General features: G+C 37.7%; 2 protein-coding genes across 3 annotated transcripts; both read left to right on the top strand.

The window, feature by feature from the left end:
• Positions 1 to 304: 304 nt before the first annotated feature.
• LOC149159562 (uncharacterized) lies at positions 305 to 1,532 on the top strand. Its single transcript, XM_089433511.1, has 3 exons — positions 305 to 842; positions 974 to 1,040; positions 1,151 to 1,532. Exons 1-3 carry the CDS (start codon positions 582 to 584, stop codon positions 1,222 to 1,224), a joined length of 402 nt encoding a protein of 133 aa, XP_089289637.1. The 5' UTR covers positions 305 to 581; the 3' UTR covers positions 1,225 to 1,532.
• A 12,215-nt stretch (positions 1,533 to 13,747) lies between these two features.
• LOC149159561 (uncharacterized) lies at positions 13,748 to 17,692 on the top strand. Of its 2 annotated transcripts, none has more exons than XM_089436509.1 (2): positions 13,748 to 13,813; positions 14,000 to 17,692. In XM_089436509.1, the coding sequence occupies exon 2, from the start codon at positions 14,294 to 14,296 to the stop codon at positions 16,196 to 16,198; it is 1,905 nt and encodes a 634-aa protein (XP_089292635.1). In that variant the 5' UTR covers positions 13,748 to 13,813; positions 14,000 to 14,293; the 3' UTR covers positions 16,199 to 17,692. The 2 variants fall into 2 exon arrangements, 1 of the variants encoding a protein (XP_089292635.1); XR_016261748.1 differs by having other exon boundaries at positions 13,754 to 16,364; positions 16,477 to 17,692.
• The last annotated feature ends 4,138 nt before the right edge of the window (positions 17,693 to 21,830 follow it).

Raw genomic sequence — 21,830 nt, 5'->3', positions numbered from 1 at the left:
AGCTCTGGATTTTCCTGAGGGACGCTGCCTGCTCCCTGCATTTCCTCCATCTTACTTGTTGACTGCTAGCAGATTGTCGTTTTCTGTGTCAATTTCCTAATTGATAAACAAGGAAATCAATTTAGCTGAATTTATTACTTCCTCAGGTAAGCACTGTGTAATGAAAATATATATATATTTTTTTCAACTGGGTTTTGCTGCTCCAGAGGCCACAGTTTTGAAACCTCTGGCTCTGATACCACATTGTCACGACCTCATTAACTTAAAATGCATAATTAAAAAAATTGTGTAAGGTGGGGGGTCAATTCATTAACCCACTCTCCCTAACTAAATAAGTTAAACAATTACCTATAGTCTTCGCCAGACCTTTACGCATATACCTACATTTATATACGCTTATCACTGTTTATGTAAAACCTTAACTAATACCCATGCCCATGGAACATGGACTTACCGCCTTGCTAATGTTTGGGTATCATTAATGTGTTTGGGAAGTCTTGCTGTCATACCCGGCTCGTTATACGTGTTAAGTGCCAGGTGGTGAGTAAGTGGGAACCCAGCTCACCCTTTTCCGTGGCCAGATGGCTCAACTTCACGTGAAGTCATGTGCCTTGCGGAGGGTTGACCCACACTGGGTTTCGCGCCAGGTGCTCCCGCCTAAACCAACGATGGAGATCTCTCAACCTCATCGAACGGCTCAGATTTATTTAGGGTTTGGCAATCGATATATAGTCACCGGGTTCGTCGGACTGGGTTCATTTGCACTCCACCGCTGCAGCCGAGCTCCTCCATCACTTCGACAGACTTCTCTGCAACCTCCCGGTTCCTACCTTGCTGTTCAGGTAAAGGATGCTTCTGTTGTCAATCTGGTATTCATATTTACAGTCAGCTCTCAGTTACGTTTTTGGTATTCTTTGTAACCCTCTGCATATTCTAACTGTGTCCGAATGTTCACCATGTGGGTTATGTACAGGTCAGTTTGCCATCCACAGCTTTTCCTACAGCGTGCAGGAGGATTTGGCGATTAGCGAAACTTACAGGTATGCCTACCCCGTGTACTGGCCTTTCCTTGGTTAATGGCTTAATGTGATGTTGTATGCGACGACTTCTGGCTGAGACATGGCTTATGGTTTCTGCTTACCTGTCTCAGGTCCGATTACCTTGTTTCAAACCCTGGTTGCGCTTATACAGGCGGCCTCTCCATGCCGGGCCTGTCCCGCGTGAGCCCTTAGGGTTTAGTTAGGTACTGCTCATGGCTTCCACGCCATCTTCTTATATTTCTGTACATTTGATTTGAGCTAGGGTTTCAGACTTTAAAGGGTCATTGTCTGTATATTTTGGAAGCTCTCTCGAGCTATTAACAGTTATATGAAGCTCAGTTACTTTATAATGGTTGCATCATTTTGCGGTTTACCGCTGTCTCCCATGCCTGGACTTCTCACGGCTATGATAACGTTTCTCAGTTTTTTAATGGATACTTGCTTTCGATTCACAGAATCTATCAATGTTCCTAAATGGTCATTTTGTTCTTATATTGCCGGTTCATATGGAAAGATTTATATTCAGTGTGTTCTACTGTATGCTCATCTTCCTGTTTACTCAATAGATTCATAGAACTTTATGGGTTTACTACAGTATGCATTATTATGGTATAATCTCGATGGTTTCACATGTGTTCGGTTCATGCAAGACTGTTTCCATTTCATATGTATTTAAAAGCGATATTGAGGTAGTCCTGCGCTCGGTATATGAGCGTAGTGTCTGCCTCTCCGCGAACAGTCATTTACATTGACCCTTGAATGCCAGGGTTACTACATGTTTAATATTCAGGTCGCATTTTCGTATTGTTGACCTTATCTTGGAATTATGTATTTGGCTGCTTGTTTCGTTATGCTTAGCTACTTTTCAGGTCTGTTACATAGGATGTAAACCCTCATCCGGGTCTGTTAACATGGCTTGGCTTGCACCGTGTTATTAACTGCACAATACTTCTCTTTACAGCACTGTTTCCGTAATAATATCTTCACTTATACAGTATTGATTTTTATATGATATTTCCTGCTTATACAGCATTTTGTTCATGCTTTAATGCTTCGTGTATACAGCATTTCGATTATACCATTCTGTCTAGTTTATACAGTGTTAATTTAATAAATTGTTCTACACAGTTTAGTTCTCATACCATATCATTGGCTTATATAACGTTATTGTTTATGCACAGCGCTAGTTCCGCGCTAGTTGACTGTGTTTATCTAACTCGGTTTATACCAAGCATTTCCAGACCATTCAGCTCGATGTCATTTCATTCTTAAGGGTTCTGTTTTACTTTGTTCTCTGGTTTTTCCTCACTGATATTTTGATGCGGTCTTCCATACCGCCTCAACAGCTCTAAGATTTGACTCTATTCTGAGCGCAATGTAACTGTACAACCCTTAGTTGTTAATACAGTTTTACAGAGGTGACCACAGTCACACATTTTCATTTACAAACATCTCTAAATATGTATGCATTAACCTGGTTACCATAACACAGTAACTAAAGGAAAGTAATACAAGTTCTATGTCCTGTCGGTACACCTCAATACCTGTTCTTTATTCAATAACTAGATTAGAGAATGCATACCTGGGTATTCCCGCTATCGATGTACTTAATTTCAGAGGTCACCTGCAACGTTTTTGATCTTATCCTCCCAACCTTGAGATCCAGTTTCCGCTGGATTCTCCCCCCGAGCCGTCTTGCAGGCCTGCAGCCCTCAACAAGACACATGCACTACTGTGCTGGGTTATCTGGTCTCTACCAGACTTAACCCCCTTTTCTCTATCTGCTCTCCTCACTGGAAATCTTCTCTCTGTCTGTTCCTCAACAGCCCAGAGGTTTTCCTTCCCAGGACTTTTCCTTGGGTGAGAAGCAGTTTATTCAGTTTTCTAACTGATCTTCTTAAAATAGAAAATCCTCCACCAGGAGGCTGCCAGCATTTCAAGAACATACACATGTAAAAATAATCTAATATAACAACTTCCTCATTAATAGTGTCATTCAAAAATAATGAGTAACCACTCATACAGTTTCTTACCACAGTAAGTATTTCAGAATTACAAGTTACCGGGGTCATTACACCATTGCATAGATATTTTCATTTTGAATCTACTGCAACTTGAATGGGCTAAAATGGACTTCGGATGAATAAGTTATCGCAAAATCAATTTTGTCTTTGTCATTTGAAAAGGAGGAAAATTCTTATATAAATGGGACTTAAGGGAAAATGTGTTTTAAAACATAAAAACCCTTAGAACCCATCGCATCGCATTCTTCATCGCATCACAATAAAAAAAGGGAAAGGACTTAAAACATGCGCAAAGGCCTTCGGCGGACCCGACGGATTTATAAATTAAACAGGAAAACCTTTTGAGTTCTGAAAGGAAGGGGTAGTAAGCGGTATTTCGGGCGGGCCTCAAGCAGTAAGTGATATTGGACGGGCTCCACCTAATTCCATACATTGACTGACGCGTGGCATGGCAAAGGAGAGAAGAAACCGCTTTTTCGGGCGGGCCTCAAGCAGTAAGCGATATTGGACGGGCTCCGCCTGATTCCATACATTGACTGACGCGTGGCATGGCGAAGGAGAGAGGAAACCGCTTTTTCGGGCGGTTAATCCCCATGTAAGTTACGTGCCCAAAATGGACTATCAGCCGTTGGATTAGCGGTCGTAGATCAATGGTCAGGATTTGATCGGCGGATCGGCGATTGGCATGACCAAAGGAAAGAACCCCTGGGCTGTTACCAATGTGATATGCCGATTACGATATAGCGATGGGGCCGATATCGATCAGTGATATCGGTGATCGGCAATCAGCGAACCCCAGATACAAAGGGCCGACACACTGCGATATGTCGATAAGTGACTTGCGATAAAGAGCCGACACAATGGAATTTATAAGCGCGATTCCATAATATTTGAAATCCGTAAATTCAGATTTTCAATGTATTTCCCATATAAATGGGTTTTTGGCCATTTGGCCATGTGACGATACGATGCGATATGGCAACCAAAGGCAAACCCAAAAGGGATTATAGACCGGATTTCATAATATTTGAAGTCTGGGAATTCAGGATTTCTATGTATTCCTGTGTATTGAGGTTTTTAGACCTCCCACTTATGCGATAGTGATAAGCGATATTTGGACGAACATGATAGGTTTATAGGGCTGATTCCATAATATTTGAAGTCCGGGCGAAAGGCCCATGATGTGTTTTGCGTGTGTTTCCTGTATATTTCCGTTATTTAGCTTACACGGCCAGAGGAAGGCGAAATGACCCAGTATTCCTGCCCACCTGTTCTTTTCCATTTGTAAACGGATTCTTGTGAGGAAATAATCAGGTTCTTCAATTATGGAGGATTGTAACTGATGCATGATAGAAACATAGAGAGCACAAATGTTGAAGGTAGCTAAAGGTTGCCAAGGGAGCTAGAGGACTAAGAAAGGTCGCTGGAGGTTGCTAAGAGTCGCTTGGAGGTCAGGCAGACTATAGAGGCACGCAGAGGTTGAGAGAGAGAGAGTTCAGAGAAGCCAAAGCCAGAGCCAGAGCTAGAGCCACAACCAGAGCCAGAGTTAGAACCACGAGCTAGAGCCAAGAGCCAAAGCCAGAGCCAGAGCTAGAGCTAGAGCCAAGAGCCAGAGCCAGAGCCAAAGCCGGAAAGTCGGAGAGCTTCAGAGCCAGGGATAAGATGGTGTTCTAAGCCCATTGTGTTCAGTGTAAACCATTGGAGTTGAGCGTGAAGCTTGTAAAAGGAATTTTCCATAATCCTAGAGAGCCTAGTCGAGTTGACTAGAGCTCAAGGAGATGTAGCCCAAGAGTTTTGGGTGAAATCCATATTATATTGTTTCTATGTGTGATTGCTTGTTGCTGCACTGTATTTGATGCTTTATTTGCTATTATATGTTCTATATCAGTTCAAGCAAATAAACTTAAGGCATATAAACAGTTTAAAGACAAACATAAGCATACAACTATTTTCAAGCACATTATTAATTCCGCAATTGGTTAATCATAATATCTTGGGAATATTTAAGCTTTGGAAGTGGGAGAGGTTCTTGTAAGCTTGACAAGAAGCCTTTAGCACCCCATTTTCAGATCACCCCTATATTCAATTGTTGAATGTCCTCAATGTGCTCTGCCATTGAACACTTTTGTTTGAGATTTATCAATTGGCTAAAGAAGGTGTTTCTCTTTGTACTCCCATAATGTGCTATCATTTCCTCTGTGAAAATTGACCACGTAACAAGTAGTTTACGAGAACAAAGCCATTTATACCATACAAATTGATTCGATTCTAAATATGAAGATGCAATACGTAACTTTTGTAACAGTTTCACCTCATGTAGATCAAAGTATTGTTCCATTTGTCCTATCCAATTTACCAGATCCTTGCCATCAAACTTCCTCATATCACCTTTTCTTGATTTTAGGAGATAAATCTTGAAACGAATATAAATCTGTAATTTCAACTCTTCCAGTTCTGAAATTGTGACCTGAAGTAGCCCTCTGTGTCCTCTTTCCAATGCTACCAGTTTGATCAAATTTGGATTCTCCAAGAAAGAGTTATGCACAATCTCCCAAGATGACCTGATTATATACCTTTTTAGAAGAGCGAACTTGTATGAAGTGCCACGTGCCACTATTTTGACCTTTGGATTTGAAAAATACATAAAAGAAAATACAGTCCGTCCTCTTTCTGTAACTTCTTACAAAATTTCAATCTGATGCTCAAAGAGATAGTTATGATGGTTTTCCCAAGGTGATATATTTGGAATGTAATTTTGGGGTCTGTAGAAACCCTAACTTCCTCAGACTATATCTCTGAAACTGTAGTAAGACAGGATCTGAAATTCAGAGCCAAGGTTCATACCGATTTCTTCTCAAATGGGTTTCTGTTTTTGCTTCCGAAACTTTGTAGCGAAAGCATTATAGCGAAAATCCCACGATGATCTGTTTTAGTTAAAATTCTGGAGCTTGAAAAAACCCTAAGTTCCTCATATCATATCTCCGAAAATATAGCGAGAAAAACTTTGATATTCGTACCTGAGGTTTAGTGCACGTTCATCTCAAATGGTTTTTTTTTTCGCATCTGAAACGTCGCAGAAAACAAGTTATAGCGAAAATTCCATGATGACCTGTTTGGAGCAACAAAACCCTAGAATCCAAAGCTCTGATATCAAATGTTATGGAACCAGCTCACAAAAAGATAGATGAACGCCTTAGAAATTAGCCTCTTCGAGGGGGCAACCTCCTTTACATTACACAAATGAACAATTCTTGGATGATACAAATGACAAGACCTCCTTTCTATATATAGGAGTCTAAGGGGTCATAACATAATCAGAGCCGACATAACAATAATAATGTAAGGGCACAATAATAACAATAGTGAGCTTCTATGGGGCACAATATTAACAATATGGGGACTACATGGGTACAACAATATAATAAGGGGGTTGTACTAATAACAATAAGGGGTTACACTAGTAGTATAGGGGCCTAACAGATTTTCCATCCATAAACAAAATACCACAATATTCAAACACCATAACCACCCTAATTTAGTTTGACTTTCCCTTTCTCTTGCTTTTTCGGTATGCTAGTTATTAATACTATCATGATCTCTTATACTATAAATCTTTTAAACAATCATGTACCTTGCATACTTTCAAATCTTTTGGATAATGATTTTGTAGTGAATCATGTTCTCCTATACTATAAACTTTTGAACAATCATGTGTATGACAAAGTAAGGTACATTGTTTCAAATAATTTGGATTATGAATTTTTATGAAGTAATAAAGGTTGTTTTTAATGTATTAAGTAATAAAGTTTTATATTTAATTGAAATTGGGAGAATTTTTATTGTGAAAAGTTGTTGTGTAGGTAAAAATGAGCTTGAGAGTGTTGTTGAGCTTGACAGTGTTGTTAAGAATCTTGTAGTTTCTTCCTCCTCTCTTCAAATTGCAAGAAGAGAGAAGGTAAATTTTCCTATAATGATTATTTGTGCTTAATCCTTAAGTATAAGAATAGATTCTTACAAATTAATTATACAAAAGTAAGGCATAATTATTGTTTATTAATGGTAATCCCTCTTTAAATCAAGGAATATTTCAACATTGATTCACGTTGCCCCAGAATAGTATTCGTTTCTACCTCATGAGTTCACTATTCCTGATGAGAATTCGCTTCCATTGTGAGAAGAGGGGAGTGATTTGGAACATTCTTCAATATTTCAATAAAATTTAAAAGATTTAGAGTGAACCTTTGGTATTAGCTCTAGTTTTTTTCCTTTTCTTGTTCCCAATCTATTTCCCCTTCTTCCTCTTTTCCTCTTTTGACTTCTCTACTTTCTCTTCTTGAATTAATAAAATATTTTTTCTATCATTTTTTTTTTAATTATCCAAACAAAATTTAGAGTTATTTTTTAATTTCCCTTTATAACATAGTGTGGGGGGTTTTGTGATTTAAATGTTTTGTGAAATCTATTAATATTCAAGTTTTTTCAAAAGCTTTATACAATTATGTTTTTATATAATTTTGTATTTTTTTATTAATGATAAATTTTGGTGTTATTTTTTTTCCATTTTATTATCATCATTATAATATTTAGTTTAATTAAATTTATTATATTTTTTCGAGAAAAAATAGCTTGCAACTTTTATTATGTATAAATGAAGAGGTTACATTGGTATATGTTGAAGCATTTCTATGGTTTTTTCCCAATCATTTTATAGTTCAATGTTAGAATAATTATCAATGTTATTTGTGACAAGCACCTATGTCTCAAAAAAATTGTTTTAAACTAACACCTCAAACTAAAATAATTAACAAAAATGGTTGCCCACATAAAGTGAGCCCCCACAATTTGTTTTATCATCTATTTATAGGACTTTGACTTCTCCTTGCACAACACTGATAGGAATATCAAAAAAAACGATAAGTCCATAATTTGTATAAACGAACTGTAGGAAACAATAACAAAACTCTTCCCAAGTAGGGGGGAGGAAGTGCTCAAAATAAGATGGACAAATCTGGGGTCTCAAAATAATGTATCAAAAAGGTGTGACGCCTATCTCAATAAGATCTAAGGGTAAAAAAAAATGTTTTGTATCCTTCTTGATCTTCAGAGACTTTGCATGTGTCCTGATCCAGATTCGAGCAGTTTTTAGAGAGATTTTCTACTGCCTCATTTCAATGCTTGTAAATGAGATCATATGAGAAGTGAGAAATGAGCAACTCTACTTTGTATCTCTATCCATGAGCGTCTAAAGTGTAAAGATTTGAAGATTTTCTTTCATGTTCATCTAATGAATGACCACATGAGAGTCTCCATAGATATGAAGGGCGCGAACATTTTTTGAGATGTCTAAAATGATTATTATGTAAAGAGCAGAAAGTTCAGCCATGTTGTTTGAGGTCGGCCCAATGTTGGCAAAAAAGGAGAGAGAATGGGAATGTGAGATACAAAGTACTCCCCCAGCTCCACCAATAGTTGGGAAGCCCTACGGTGGGAACATCGAAAAAAGCCCATGGGAAGTTTGTTTGGATTTCAAGATGGGTGGCTGAAGAAGGGGAACATGCCCGAGACAGAAAGGCTTTGGGTGGAGAATTTAATAGATATAGGAGGTTTATCTTCAAAGATAGTAGCATTACATTCGAGCCAAGTGCCCCAACTAATACACAAAGGCGGGCCCTTTAAATTATCAAGCAACAAACTAAAGATCCAAGGCTTTAGGCAACTTGATATATTGTCTTCTTCCCAATCCTTTGCTTGTAGGAAAGAGCATTTTGCATCCATCCAGACCTATTTTGCAAACAAACAACTGATAAAACAATGGAGGATAGTTTATGCTTCCAATTTGAAAAGCATGCAGATATTAGGGCCTTGAAAGGAGCGCATTTGAAGAGTGTCTCAGGCTAGGTTCTTTCTTTTTAGCATGAGCTACATGAAAAAAATTGATTTAAGGGAACAATTGAGTTTCCAAATAATTTCCTCCCACCATGGAGGATTTTCCACATCTGGAATTTGGGATATATAACCAAATTTTGGTGCATATATCCCATGTGGATTATTAGTCCATTTGAGTTGATCGTCATTGTCTAACAAGAATATATTAGAGAATTTGAGGGCCCTCACATAATGTTTCCAAATTACCACAACCTCCACCTCTAGCTAAAGGTCAACAATAAATAACCAAGAAGGTCCAACGAAAGCCTAATTAATGTGAACAATTTTTTGCTCGCTAAAGTCGGTATGAAATGATTAAGAAAACGATAGCAATGGAGGTTGGATCATTTCCAATTAGTATGTTTTGATCATTTTCCACCTTCCAACATAGATTATTTTCTATGATGACAAATTCTCTATACACACACACACACACACACACATATATATTCACATCTTTCTCAAACAAAGAGCTAGAGTGAGGTTGCTAGTTACATATATACTCACTTAAGAGTTCACAAGGCTCCAACCCAATACAAAAAAATTCATAGGCACTAAGCCATTACAGTTCAATATTTATCAAGGCATTGTAGTTCATCATGTCAATAGTAGGGATTTGAATTTGTGTGACAACCCTGATTTATATTTCCATGTAAAAAGGAAAAAATCAACCAAGGTCATGAGACACGTATTCCAAGTTAAATGAGAGAAAACATCACATTGGGGGTCACTTGTGGTTAATTAATGGCTATGGAAATTGGCAAAGGCATTGATAAAGACAAAAGCCATTAAATGACAATTTAATTCAAGGAATAAAGGAAAATAGGAGAAAAGGAAGATGAAGAGACACAAATATGCATGCAAGGGAAATTAGAGAGAAAATAAAGGAAAATGAAAGAAAAGAGGAAAGGAAAGGAAGAGACACCAAACATCAATGATAAAAAGGCACCTGAGAAACAATGGAAAAAAAATTTCTCAGCTTTTAATTAGTTTCAGAAATCGAACTCCAAGAAGAGAGAGAACAAGCAAAGGAAAGGAAGGGAACACAAAAGGAAGTTTGGACAACTACAAGTAAGGAAAAAATATAGTTGTGGATTTGCAGTTAACACTGTGCATGTGTGATTTAGCAAGTTGGGATTCAAATGCATGGTGCATGCATTGGTTTATTATTTATATTTGTTGTCATTGGCATGGGAATTTCCCTGATTGATAGTGGTTTCAACATTGCCTTGCCATTTCCTAGATAACCATGATGTAGTGGGTTCCCTGTTTTGGTTTAAGCTTTATATGGCCGGTAGATTTTAGATCTTAGTGAGGCGGTCTCAAGAAAATTCCCAAGGGTCAAGGGTGGAGATGGACTTTCTCATGGAACTCTTGATGGATGGATGGATGGAGATAGGAAAAATCCTTTAGGTATGGTGAAGAAGTCTGAGGCATCCAAGCTTGTTTGGTTCTAGTGATTTCTTGACCAGTTTATGTGAAATCAATGTGCTTGAGTTGATGTGGTTTAGCCTCTGGAAGCCCTGGTTGGTTTTGTTTTGGTTTATCCCATGTGATCCCACATTCATGCTTGGAATATGGCACGAGGTGATTGGTTGAAAGAAAGATTTGGTTCAACCTAATCTATGGTTGGATGGTACATGGAAGTCCCTGACTTGGCTTTATGCATATGTTATTATGTGTTATTTCTTATTGATATCTATGAGCACATGTATTGGTTATTGTGTTGATTTTATGATTGGTTTGTCATGGCTTCATTCTAGTTAAATGTTGGTTACATGCATGGTATACTCTTGGTATATGATGTGCTCTTGTTATGGATCTTATTCATGGTTTGATAAGCTATTGTATGATTATATGAATGCCTGGGATAATATGTGTTTGCTACAACTGGTATGAGAGGGAATTATCCCTTCTTGAGGATTGTTTGATGAACCAAGGAAACAACAAGTAGAATGTGCATTCATGGCCTACGGGTAATATGTTTACAATGTGTTTGTCTAAATGATTATCATGTATTTGACAAGTTGGAGCAAAAACAAAGCCAAGAATAGTGCATGAAGACTTGTACAGGTTAACGACAAAGTTATGGAAGGATTTGGGCATCTGGGCAATTGGTTGGTTGTTGGCTTAAGTTTATGGAGCAAAACTTTGAAACTAGGAATCCTCTGCCCCAGTCGCACTGAAGTTGGGCCATCCATGCGGCTGCAGCTGCTGGGAGAATGGGTCATTTGTGCGAATGGAAGCCTCTAGCCACACAGAGTGTCTTTTGTGTGTGCGACTCGACTGTGAGCTAGGTTAAGGAGTGACCTAGACTCAGGGAAAATGTCACCAGTGGATTCAAGTTGTTAAGGGCATGTTGAGGTGTTCTTGAGTGTTATAGTAAGCGTTGGACAAGTTGGTAAGTTAGACCCCATTTCCATAAAGACATATTGGAATTTGGGTCATGCATAGTAAGTCAGCTCATGTTTACCCTAGTGAGTTTGTAAAAGCGGGTAAATATGGGATGAGGTGTTACGATTTAGATAATAAAAACAAAAACCATTCTACTTAACCACCCAAAATAACCCCAAGTGACTTATTTATTATATATATATATACTATGTTGCATGAAACTTCTAAGAACCCGACGTTTCAGGCTGTACCCGTACTTGAAACTCCGAAACTTTGTTGAAACTCGGCCGAAACTCAACCATCATGTAATCATTTATGAGAATTAATATAGGCTTGTTTTTCCTTCTAAATTGTCATCTATGAGTCTTATTCCCTTTCCTCTTGCAAGATAATGTGTTATTCACGTATATATATATATATATATATATATATATATATATATATCATTTCCATTTTTGGGAAGTGCCCTTTCTAAACGCCCGTTTTGGAAATTCCGAAACTTTTCGACATTTCCTGCAACTTAGTATATATAGATATATTATACTTATAAATTATAAATTATTAAAATATGTAGATTGTTTCCTTCCATTTTCCATTTTTAATATATAAGAATAGAGATGGAAATAAGAATGAAACTTCTTTTATATATATATATATAAAAAATAAAGAATTTAAACTTAAATTTTATTTATTTTTATTTAATCATGATATATAAATTTAAAATTTCTTTATTTAATCCTGATAGATTTGAGAGCCTTTACTTGACTATTCCTATGAGTGGCTTACCATGCCACCACCTCCCAAAGTTAAGCCGTCTTCAATCGAAAGGAAAGATACGCGGCTACCAAGGTCTTCTCTCTTCTTCAGCAGTCTTCCTAGCTACAATCCTTTAAGAAAGATTATGTAATATACTTTTATATTCTTATATATATTACAAGTCGGATCATGCAGACTGACGAGAGAGAGTCTGGTTAGTCTGATTAGTATGAATCTCAGATTGCAATCAATCACCTCGCTAGGAAAGAAAGTCTAGCCATATCGAGAAGCCCATCGGAGGATAGAACTATAATACAGATCGGGATAGCCGGGCCTGAGGCATAAGTCAGTCAATCTAAGGGGAGTTCTCATTACAGGGGAGGTGATACCTAGATAGAGAAGAGGAAGAGGACTCACTCCATTTATCTTTATGTCTGGCCCCAGGTTTAAGAATGATTTGGGATCATTCACGGGGGAGTTGTTAATAGAGAGTTCCTTTGGTTCGTGGTTTGATTGACCCTTGAGCACGAACTCGGTTCAGAGGAAGACAAGCAAAGACGAGACAGAGGCAGCTAAGGCAGCGCCCGATTCGCGACCCGACCCATCATATCGTAATTGCGTTATCGATGGGAAGAGTCATTTCCCAAGAATAGTTTTTCTTAATAAACTTAATTGATTACACATTGATTTTTATAGATAACTAATTTAAATTACTAAATTTACAAACAAAAAATTAGATATAGAAAGTAAAACCAAGTTTAAACTTAGCAATGAAATTAGATTATTTATTGATAGTTTATTGTCTTTATCACACTTTGAGTACGCCTAATAGTTAATGTCTTAATGGTCACATGATACTCTACAAAGAACTAGAGCATGTATGCATTGAAAGACTTATTAATCAAGTCACTACCTAAAGATAAATTCCTTGTTTATAAACAAAAAAATCTTATACACCAATACAATATCTGACTTAACCACCACCTTAAAATTAAATAATAATAATAATAACATCACTTATATTTAACCATCACCTTAAAATTAAATAATAATAATAACAACATCGTTTATATTTATTTGGCACCATTCATGGTTAGAGCACGATGATATATTTATTTGGCACCATTCATGGTTAGAGCACGATGATATATTTATTTGGCACCATTCATGGTTAGAGCACGATGATATATTTATTTGGCACCATTCATTGGCACCATTCATTGTTAGAGCACGATGATATATTTATTGGCACGATGATTAGTTAGAGAAATTAGGAAAGTGAAACAATGAACTGATCCAGAACATTTCAGTGCTGGCCAGTAGCATTGCGAAGTTCCTGGAGTACGTGTAATTTCACCAACTCTCATGAAAAATCCCAGGCGTGGAAAAAAAACAACACCGTTTAACAAACCAATACCGTTGAACAAGTTTGTTATGCGCAGCCACACCCATAGTCAGCTGAAGCTCCCATACGAAAAACAATAGTGGCAAATAGTAGGTGGCACTGATAAACAATGAGTTTGGAAGGATTAATTTTGAATTGATTGGATCCATTTGGGAGAAGGAAGCAAGCGGTCTGTGGAGGTGGGTGGCCAAGGAGAAGGCTTGATGCTAAAGAAGGATTAGCAATCTAAGGCTTATTTCAGACGGATTCCTTTGGATTCCTTTACACAAGTGAGACAATTACTGGCTTTTCATAAGCTTACAACCTCTGTAATATGTTTGTGTGCCCAGAATTTAAGGACCCGCCTTATATTTTTTATTTTCCGGTCCTTAAGTTTAGATAGGGTTTTGGCCTATTGAGCAGTAGAACTGAATCACAGCCATGTCTTACCTAGAAATGCCTTTTATTTCCTGCAGTTTGTTTGATTTTCATCATGGTCAAGCTGCCATGCTTGATATTTGATATTGAGTCAGGTAATGTTTATAGGTTTTTGACCTGCATAGCACCAACATAAGATAAACAACTGTCATTGATATATTCTTGTTAGGTCGTCTCAGTTTATAGAATTCCATAAGTAATGGCAGGTATGTCTCCTTGATATTGCCTTGTTGGGTTCCTAAATACAGAGGTAGGAAATTTTGAGAGAGCATAAGCTCTGTATAGGACAGAAAAATTACAGTCCTGGCAAGTTTTCTTTGAATAAGTTGATCATGGAGACTGCTCAAAGTGGAGGAAGTGACCAGATCCAGACATATGATCACAATTCCTTCTCCGAAATATACCCCAGTTTAAACAAACAGACAATTGGGTCATTTTCTTTTACATCTTCTCAAAAAGGACTCTTAGAAATCAGTAGACAGTTAGGTGGTGTACAGAATAAAGCACAAGCACCGAAGAAGTCTAAGAGGTCGTTTTTTAAATACTTCATTAAGCCACACAGAAGACCAGGATTTCCGAAGCTAGCTTCGCCGATTCTTCATGTTTCGCCTTCTGCAACATTTCAAAGAATAGCCAATGAAAGAGATGGGATATCGCGATCTACGCCAACTCCAGCACCGGTGGAGCCTCTCCATGGTCTCAAGGATGGCGTTAAAGTGCCTTTTGTTGGGGAAATCAGGTGGGTGGTTTTGAAGGACGCAGGGAAAGAATGGCTGCGAAATCCGAAGAATTTGGCACTGTTGATATGGGGGATTGCCGTGGCAGTATCTGGAGCTATTCTTTTTTTGGTTATGGTTGGCCTTCTGAATACGGCCCTGCCTAAAAAGAGTCAGAGGGATGCCTGGTTTGAGGTCAATAATCAAATTCTAAATGCTCTCTTTACCCTGATGTGCCTCTACCAACACCCACAGCGTTGTTATCATCTTTCACTTCTCATTAGATGGAAACCAGAGGACATTGTCAAGCTTGGAAAGGTCTACTGCAAAAATGGAAGTTACAAACCTCATGAATGGGCGCACATGATGGTAGTAGTGCTACTTCTGCAAGTGAATTGTTTTGCACAGTATGCGCTCTGTGGTCTCAATTGGGGCTATAAGAGATCAGAGCGTCCAGCTATTGGAGTGGGTTTGTGCGTTGCTGTTGCAATAGGTGCTCCTGCTGCAGCTGGTCTATATCTCATCGTCAGTCCTCTCGGAAAGGATTACGAAGCTGAAAGTGATTTGGAGGCTCATGCAGATCTTACTCAGAAAGGTGATAACTCTGTAAGTGGTAAAGCTGCATTCATGCTGCTGGAAAAGAGATACACTTTTCATGCAAGAGAGAGTAAAAGATTGGAACCTAAACCGGAATGGCAGGGGCGTCTATTAGACTGCTACAGTGATCGTTCTGTTGCATTCTTTTCAGCATTTTGTGGGTTCTGTGTTTTTGGGTGGAATATGGATAGACTAGGCTTTGGGAACATGTATGTGCACATAGTGACCTTCATTTTGTTGTGCATGGCCCCTTATTGGATCTTCACCTTGGCTGCTGTCAATATTGATAATGAAACTATTCGAGGTGGTCTTGGTATCACTGGGATCATTCTTTGCGTGTTAGGGCTGCTTTACGGTGGGTTTTGGAGGATTCAGATGCGGAAGACGTTTGGCCTACCTGCGAATGGCTGGTGTTGTGGGCAGCCCGATGTGACAGATCTAATGCAGTGGCTTTTCTGCAGTGTTTGTTCTCTCTGTCAGGAGGTTCGCACTGGAAATTTCTATGAAGTCTGTGATGATAAACTCTATTCTAAAAAAGAATACCTGGGCCAAGATTCACAAGACCTAAGAGATGCTTCACCCAGATTGGCTCCCTTGAGTCATGAACCAGCATCACCAGCTGTGAATTCACCCTCTCAGCTCAAATTGGGCATGCCCCCAAATTTGAATGCTCAAGCTTCTGTGTCGCCAGTTTTGAGTCCTGTGCATTATTCTATTGCAAACTCTCTTCCTCCACAGGGTTTCCCCCTTGTGGGGGAAGGGTCGACATTCCCTTTGTCTAACTTTTTTACAGCAGAAACTCATAGTGCGATTTCTCCAGCATCAGGATCAGAGGATGCACATAACGTGGCAGCTCAAACAGAAAATCAAAAGAGGGACGTCTATCCAATGGATGCACCCATTCCCCAGAGCCTGGAAAGATAAGAACAGGGCATTCTAAGCCATTGCTTAACGTAATTCTACTACTATGGTTGATGGCTGGAAGGTTAAATTGAATTTCCCCGGAAATATGTCCAGTATTAAGATGCATCTAGATATTGACTTGTCCTGTAGCTTTCTGCGGTGCCCATTGTGGCAGTTTACACTTCAGGTTTGGCTGATTCTTTTCTTTATTTTATACAGCAGTTAGATAGAAACGTTCATTGGCATTGGTCTTTAGTCCATGAAACCTTATCTTACTTAGAAAGGGTTGATTGGTGCAGGAACAACTCTTCGAGCTTTATAGATCATCCATCCGTCTTTTATGATGTTCCCACGGACTATAAAAATTAGAGATGTGAGATGAGAACAGTCAATAGTTCCTCACTGATGTATATTTGCATGCAAATACCCGAAAAACATGAAATTCGAGTTTTTAACTGTGTTGATGCAATTTAGTTTTGCTTTCTCATCTAAATTGTCTGACTGAATCCTCTGTAGTGAGTAGTAATCTATTTTGGGACAAATTGCATTACCTGAACTGAACCACATCCATATACTAACATGGAATATTGCCCGTGTATGGTTTGCATTTATGTTATGCACAACCAAATTTACATGATTTATAGTTCTATGGACAAAACTGGATACTTCTTTCCATTTCTTGATGACTATGTGGATCCAATACATTGGACTTGGAGCATTGCCGACAAATGAAGAGGAATATCTGATCTACAACATGTGATGGAAAGGTATCTTCTATCTAACTCAGGCTACCTCTCCATAAAACACTACCTTTGGGTAACAAGAGTGGAAAAAGGCAAACTTTCTAGAGCTACAAGGGAACGAAGAGGAACAGTGGGAGGCTTACACAGCTGGACTAAAAGTGAGTCATGTTCGACTCAAAGGAGACAAAGAATGAGCTGGTTTGGTTAATAAACCCAACCTTTGGATTCTCTACCCCAGACTCGGCTGCAAGGCAATACAGTGTTTGTTAATGATCGGCCTGATGAAATCTAATGGTGCTGGAAACGACTTTGGAAAATCAGTTCCCCACTAGAAGCTTGATGCAAGGATCTTCATGTGACTGGCCACAAAGAACAAGGTCCTAACCTGTGAAGTACTACATAGTACAGAAGAGGATTCGACATGGGCCAAGTCGATGTACTTTATGCAAGCTGGATGAATAAACTGTAGGACATTTTCATCTTGCCCATATTCTTCCCAAGTGTGGTCTGGAATGGATAGCCCGATAGCGGCAAGAAATGCTGGACAAGGCGAAATTAAAGCAGTATGTACTACTTTACACAGTGGCAGTAGAAGCCAGAGTTAATAAGAGTTCAAACTTCAAAGCTTTACACTTCATAGTGTCTCTGGTTGTTTCGTTTGCAAGGAATGCTGACGTTTTTGAAGGGAGATTCATCCCACCTTTCCTATGCTTCTCAGCGCAGATTAGTATTTGCTAGTTATATAACTCTTTCCAAAGCAATCCTTGAGAGGCAGCTTGAGGCAGCTTTTTCATGATTTTGACGGAGCAAGCCAAGGATTCTTCCAAATGTAAAGCAGTTGGCATTATTTTTTAAAATGACGCCTACCTTTTCAGGGTTAAGGCCAGATTGGTAGGGGAATTTGACAGTTATACTGAGCTCCTTGCTTTGAAATTGCTTATTAATTTATTTTTTTTCAGAAGAATTGTTAAAGCTTCATATTTTTGGTGACTCATTGGTGGTAATAAATTGGATGAAGGGTGAATTTATAATGGGTATCTGTTTTTTTTTTTTTTATGGTTTTTTTAGGTAATGTGAGACTTGAGATGACTGGCACGCCTAACTTGTGGTTTGAGTAGCCGCGACCCAGGGTTTTTTGGTTTTTTAGGTAATGAGCCCTGAGATGATTGGCATGCCTAACTTGTGGCTTGAGTAGCCACAACCCAGGCGCATCTAAGCCATCAAGACTCAAAATCACTCGAAGATTGTACCTGGCCTAGGCCGCACCAGCCCTTAGCATGGCTGGATTTTTGTCCACAGAGTTTTAAACCAGTGACTTTTCCACCACAAAATGCCTAAACAAAACACCCCATTACTGTTATTCTAAGAATGGGAATCTGGTCTTAATTCTGATTTTTTTGATGAGTTAAAAGTTCGATTTCTAACTCCATTTTTTTTATAATCATGCCTATATAGAACTCTACTCTGATTTTTTTTTTATCATACCTACCGAGAACTCAACTCTGAAATTGAACTCTGGTGACTCAATTGGTGGTAATAATTTGGATGAAGGATGAATTTAGAGTGGGGATCTGGTCTTAATTTGATCTCTGTTAACTGTTATTCTTTCAAAAAGAATATTAGAAAAATAAATATAATAATTATGTAACAAATATTCAAATCATGTACACTATGATTTATATTGGAAAATTATAATCTGGGAAAAACCAGCCAATAATAGATCTATTATTGTCTTTGGCTAAAACACAGCCAAGCTGGCCAACAACCTAAACTTTCACTACTCAATTATGACTCAATACAATGGAGAATACCCAAGCTTTTTAAGGGCTTCACCTACATGTAATACCATGAGCTCAAAACCATGAGTCACCAATACCAGGTGCCCAGAACCACAACTGTTAACCATAACTATTGACACAACCTCAATTCCACTACTGGATCAAGTTTATCAAGTTTATCTAATAGTGACTAATTGGTGGTAATAATTTGGATTACAGGTGAATTTAGAATAGGATTCTGGTCTTAATTCTGATCTTTGATGAGTTAAAAGGTCGATTTCTGCTTTTAATTTCATTATTTTTCCTTTTAAATCATGTTTACTGATAACTCACTCTGAAATGGATCTCTTTTTAAATAAGGACTCTAGATGGATGTTCGAAGCGGGTCTGTTTTATAAGCTAAGGATGGGCATGCCATTTCAGAATGCATCCTTTGTCTTTGACTCACAGCAGCTAGAAATCTCTTCCAAATTGGTCCCTATTCTCTGTTACATATGCTCGTGGTCAAAAGCTCTTGATGTTATTTATTGGCGCATGTTTGACACGTTAATTCCCTTTGGTACCAGCTGAATGCCTTAATATACGTTGGGAAAGTAGTTATGATTTCTCTTTTTGTAGAAGTTATCTTTTTCTTTGGAGTCGTATCATAGGAATCTTAATGTGATTTTTATGATGTTTTTGAAACTGTTTTGAGAATTTGTCATTTATATGAGCAATATTAGGATTACACTGTATGCTATCTTTTGACGGATCTTGAGTCTATTCAGGGACAAAATCTTGAGTCTATTCAGGACATAAAATTGTTGCGGTGAACCTTGAAATGCTTTGTGCATATGCAGAAGGTAAAACTAAGCTATTTTTACATTTCACAAGCTATTTTTACATTTCACCATTTATTCATGGACCACATTTACTAATTAATAGTCGGTGGTTATTAAGAATGATGGTAACTTCAATGAGGACGACACACCTTCCATCTCTCACAACCCTGATGATGTTTTACTTTGGCCTAAGAGATAATATTTCATGGTATTTTTTGCGTGATAAGGTTAAGTCATAATCTCCATAACCATTCAACAATGTTAGTTGTTCAAAATCATTTTTTTTGGTTGTGGGAAAGCATAAGCGAAGATTTATATTTTTCTTTGATTTTTTAAATGTTTTAAAAATGATCAAATGTCAAATTTTGAGGAAGTCTCTTTTTACAATGAATCCAATGCTAACACAAAATATGATGCCTATATAAATGATTTTTTTTTATTATAAATAAGAGATAGAGTGACATGATGTAACTTGCCACTAGGTCAGCCTAACTATAACGAATACACTAATAATGAATGCTTATTAGGGCCTTAACATAGCCCCCATCTTTTAAAAAAGCTTCGCCCTCAAAGCTTGTAATTGAGAATGTTTCTTCATAAACTGTGCATTTTTCATGTAGTTTTTTCTAAAGGCATATTCTTCCACTTGATTTGGTACTTCACAATGTTTCTATTTCGAATAAATAGAGAATGCTGATTTATAAATTTTCCTAATGAAAGAATCAATTTCCCTTCTTCATATGATTTTGGAAGTTTTGTTTGCACCAACATAGTTTATATCAAAACCAATTTTAGACAAGATACTTCTTATGGATGCGAGAAGGAAAATCTAACTCATGCCACTTGTTTAATCCTATGGATAATTTTGGAGGTTCCATTAAATTTTGGAGCTAATTTCTTATTCTTCTTTTGCTTGAATGTAGATTGCATGTAAGGTTGTAGTCTCAAAAGCACTGAATCACTTTTCTCAAAATGTCTTTCACTTTGATGTGGATATGCTCGATGTTTGATCTTGTTTTGCTCCATTTGAAGGTTTTCCTTGAGAAATACATCTTATGGATGCGAGAAGGAAAATCTAACTCATGCCTCTTGTTTAATCCTATGGATAATTTTGGAGGTTCCATTAATTTTCGGAGCTAATTTCTTATTCTTCTTTTTCTTGAATCTACGCATGTAAGGTTGTAGTCTAAAAAATACCCAATCACTTTTCTCAAATTGTCTTACACTTTGATGTGGATATGCTCATTGTTTCATCTTGTTTTGTGCCATTAGAAGGTTTTCCTTGAGAAATGTTGAAGTTTTTTTAGTCTTTTCCATATGTGATTCTATTGACTATACTTTGGACTTATCTTACAAAAAATATGAAATATTAGGAGATGGATATCCATAAATGGCCTCAAATAGAGACATTTAAGTAGATATGTGATAGGTAATATTATATCGCCATTCTGCCATAGGCACGCACTTCGTTCATTAGATTGCTTGTCTAAAACATAACATTGTAGATAACCCTCTAAATATTTTTTAACTATTTCTATTTGACCATTTGTTTGTAGATGATATGTTGAAATCATTTTCCATAATTCTTTCTAAAAATTTCCAATGAATTTTATACCTTTATCACTTACTATTCCATTAAGAAAATTATGAAGTATATGAATTTCCTTCCTGAACATTGCTTCCACTTGGCTAGTTGCATATGTACTTTGAATTATGTAAAATTGTGCATATGAGTTTATCAACAACCAAAAGTGGCATATTTATTTTCAGATTTTGATAACCGTGTAATGAAGTCCATTGATATTTGTCCCCAACCTTGATTTGGTATGTGTAATGACTTAAGTAATCCTAGAGTTTTATTGTTTCTCCTTTATTTTTTTTGGCAAACTTGACATTCTCTTACAAATTTTGAGTATCTTTCTTCATTCCTTCCCCAAAAAATATTTTTTGATCCTTTGATATGTTTTAAGAAACCCTATGTGTCATGTTATTTGAGAGTCATGGGACTCCCTTAATATTTGTTGCTTCAACTTTGATTGAGGGCATAAAAACATTCTACCCTTGCACCAAAGTATATCGCCATGCCATTCTCAAGGTTCCATATAGTGTGTCCCTTCTGTTAGAGTCGGTCTGGCCAGTCCTCCGTCAGAGATCAAAACTCTTTATGCATTTCATTTTTAGGTGTCCCACTCCATTCACTCAGTTGCATTCCGCTAGGGGCATGCCATGATCTGACGGAGAAGGTCATGCTAGTCATTTCCCCTCATGTCTGGCCCCTGCTGGCTTAGGTCTTTTGTCAATGATCACCAAA

Source organism: Pinus tabuliformis, chromosome 5_2, assembly GCF_031772625.1.
Source record: "Pinus tabuliformis cultivar Carrire ecotype Pingquan chromosome 5_2, CPIR1, whole genome shotgun sequence".
Lineage (NCBI taxonomy): Eukaryota > Viridiplantae > Streptophyta > Pinopsida > Pinales > Pinaceae > Pinus > Pinus tabuliformis.
The sequence above is the reverse complement of the archived record's forward strand: the minus strand, read 5'-3'. Positions and strand labels throughout refer to the sequence as shown.

Bases quoted from the DNA above. Each gene is read 5' to 3' on its own strand.
- LOC149159561 (XM_089436509.1), top strand. From the start codon at position 14,294: ATGGAGACTGCTCAAAGTGGAGGAAGTGACCAGATCCAGACATATGAT.
- LOC149159562 (XM_089433511.1), top strand. From the start codon at position 582: ATGGCTCAACTTCACGTGAAGTCATGTGCCTTGCGGAGGGTTGACCCA. The intron at 843-973 runs GTAAAGGATGCT...GGTTATGTACAG, and splicing joins GTTCCTACCTTGCTGTTCAG to GTCAGTTTGCCATCCACAGC. The intron at 1,041-1,150 runs GTATGCCTACCC...TACCTGTCTCAG, and splicing joins GCGATTAGCGAAACTTACAG to GTCCGATTACCTTGTTTCAA.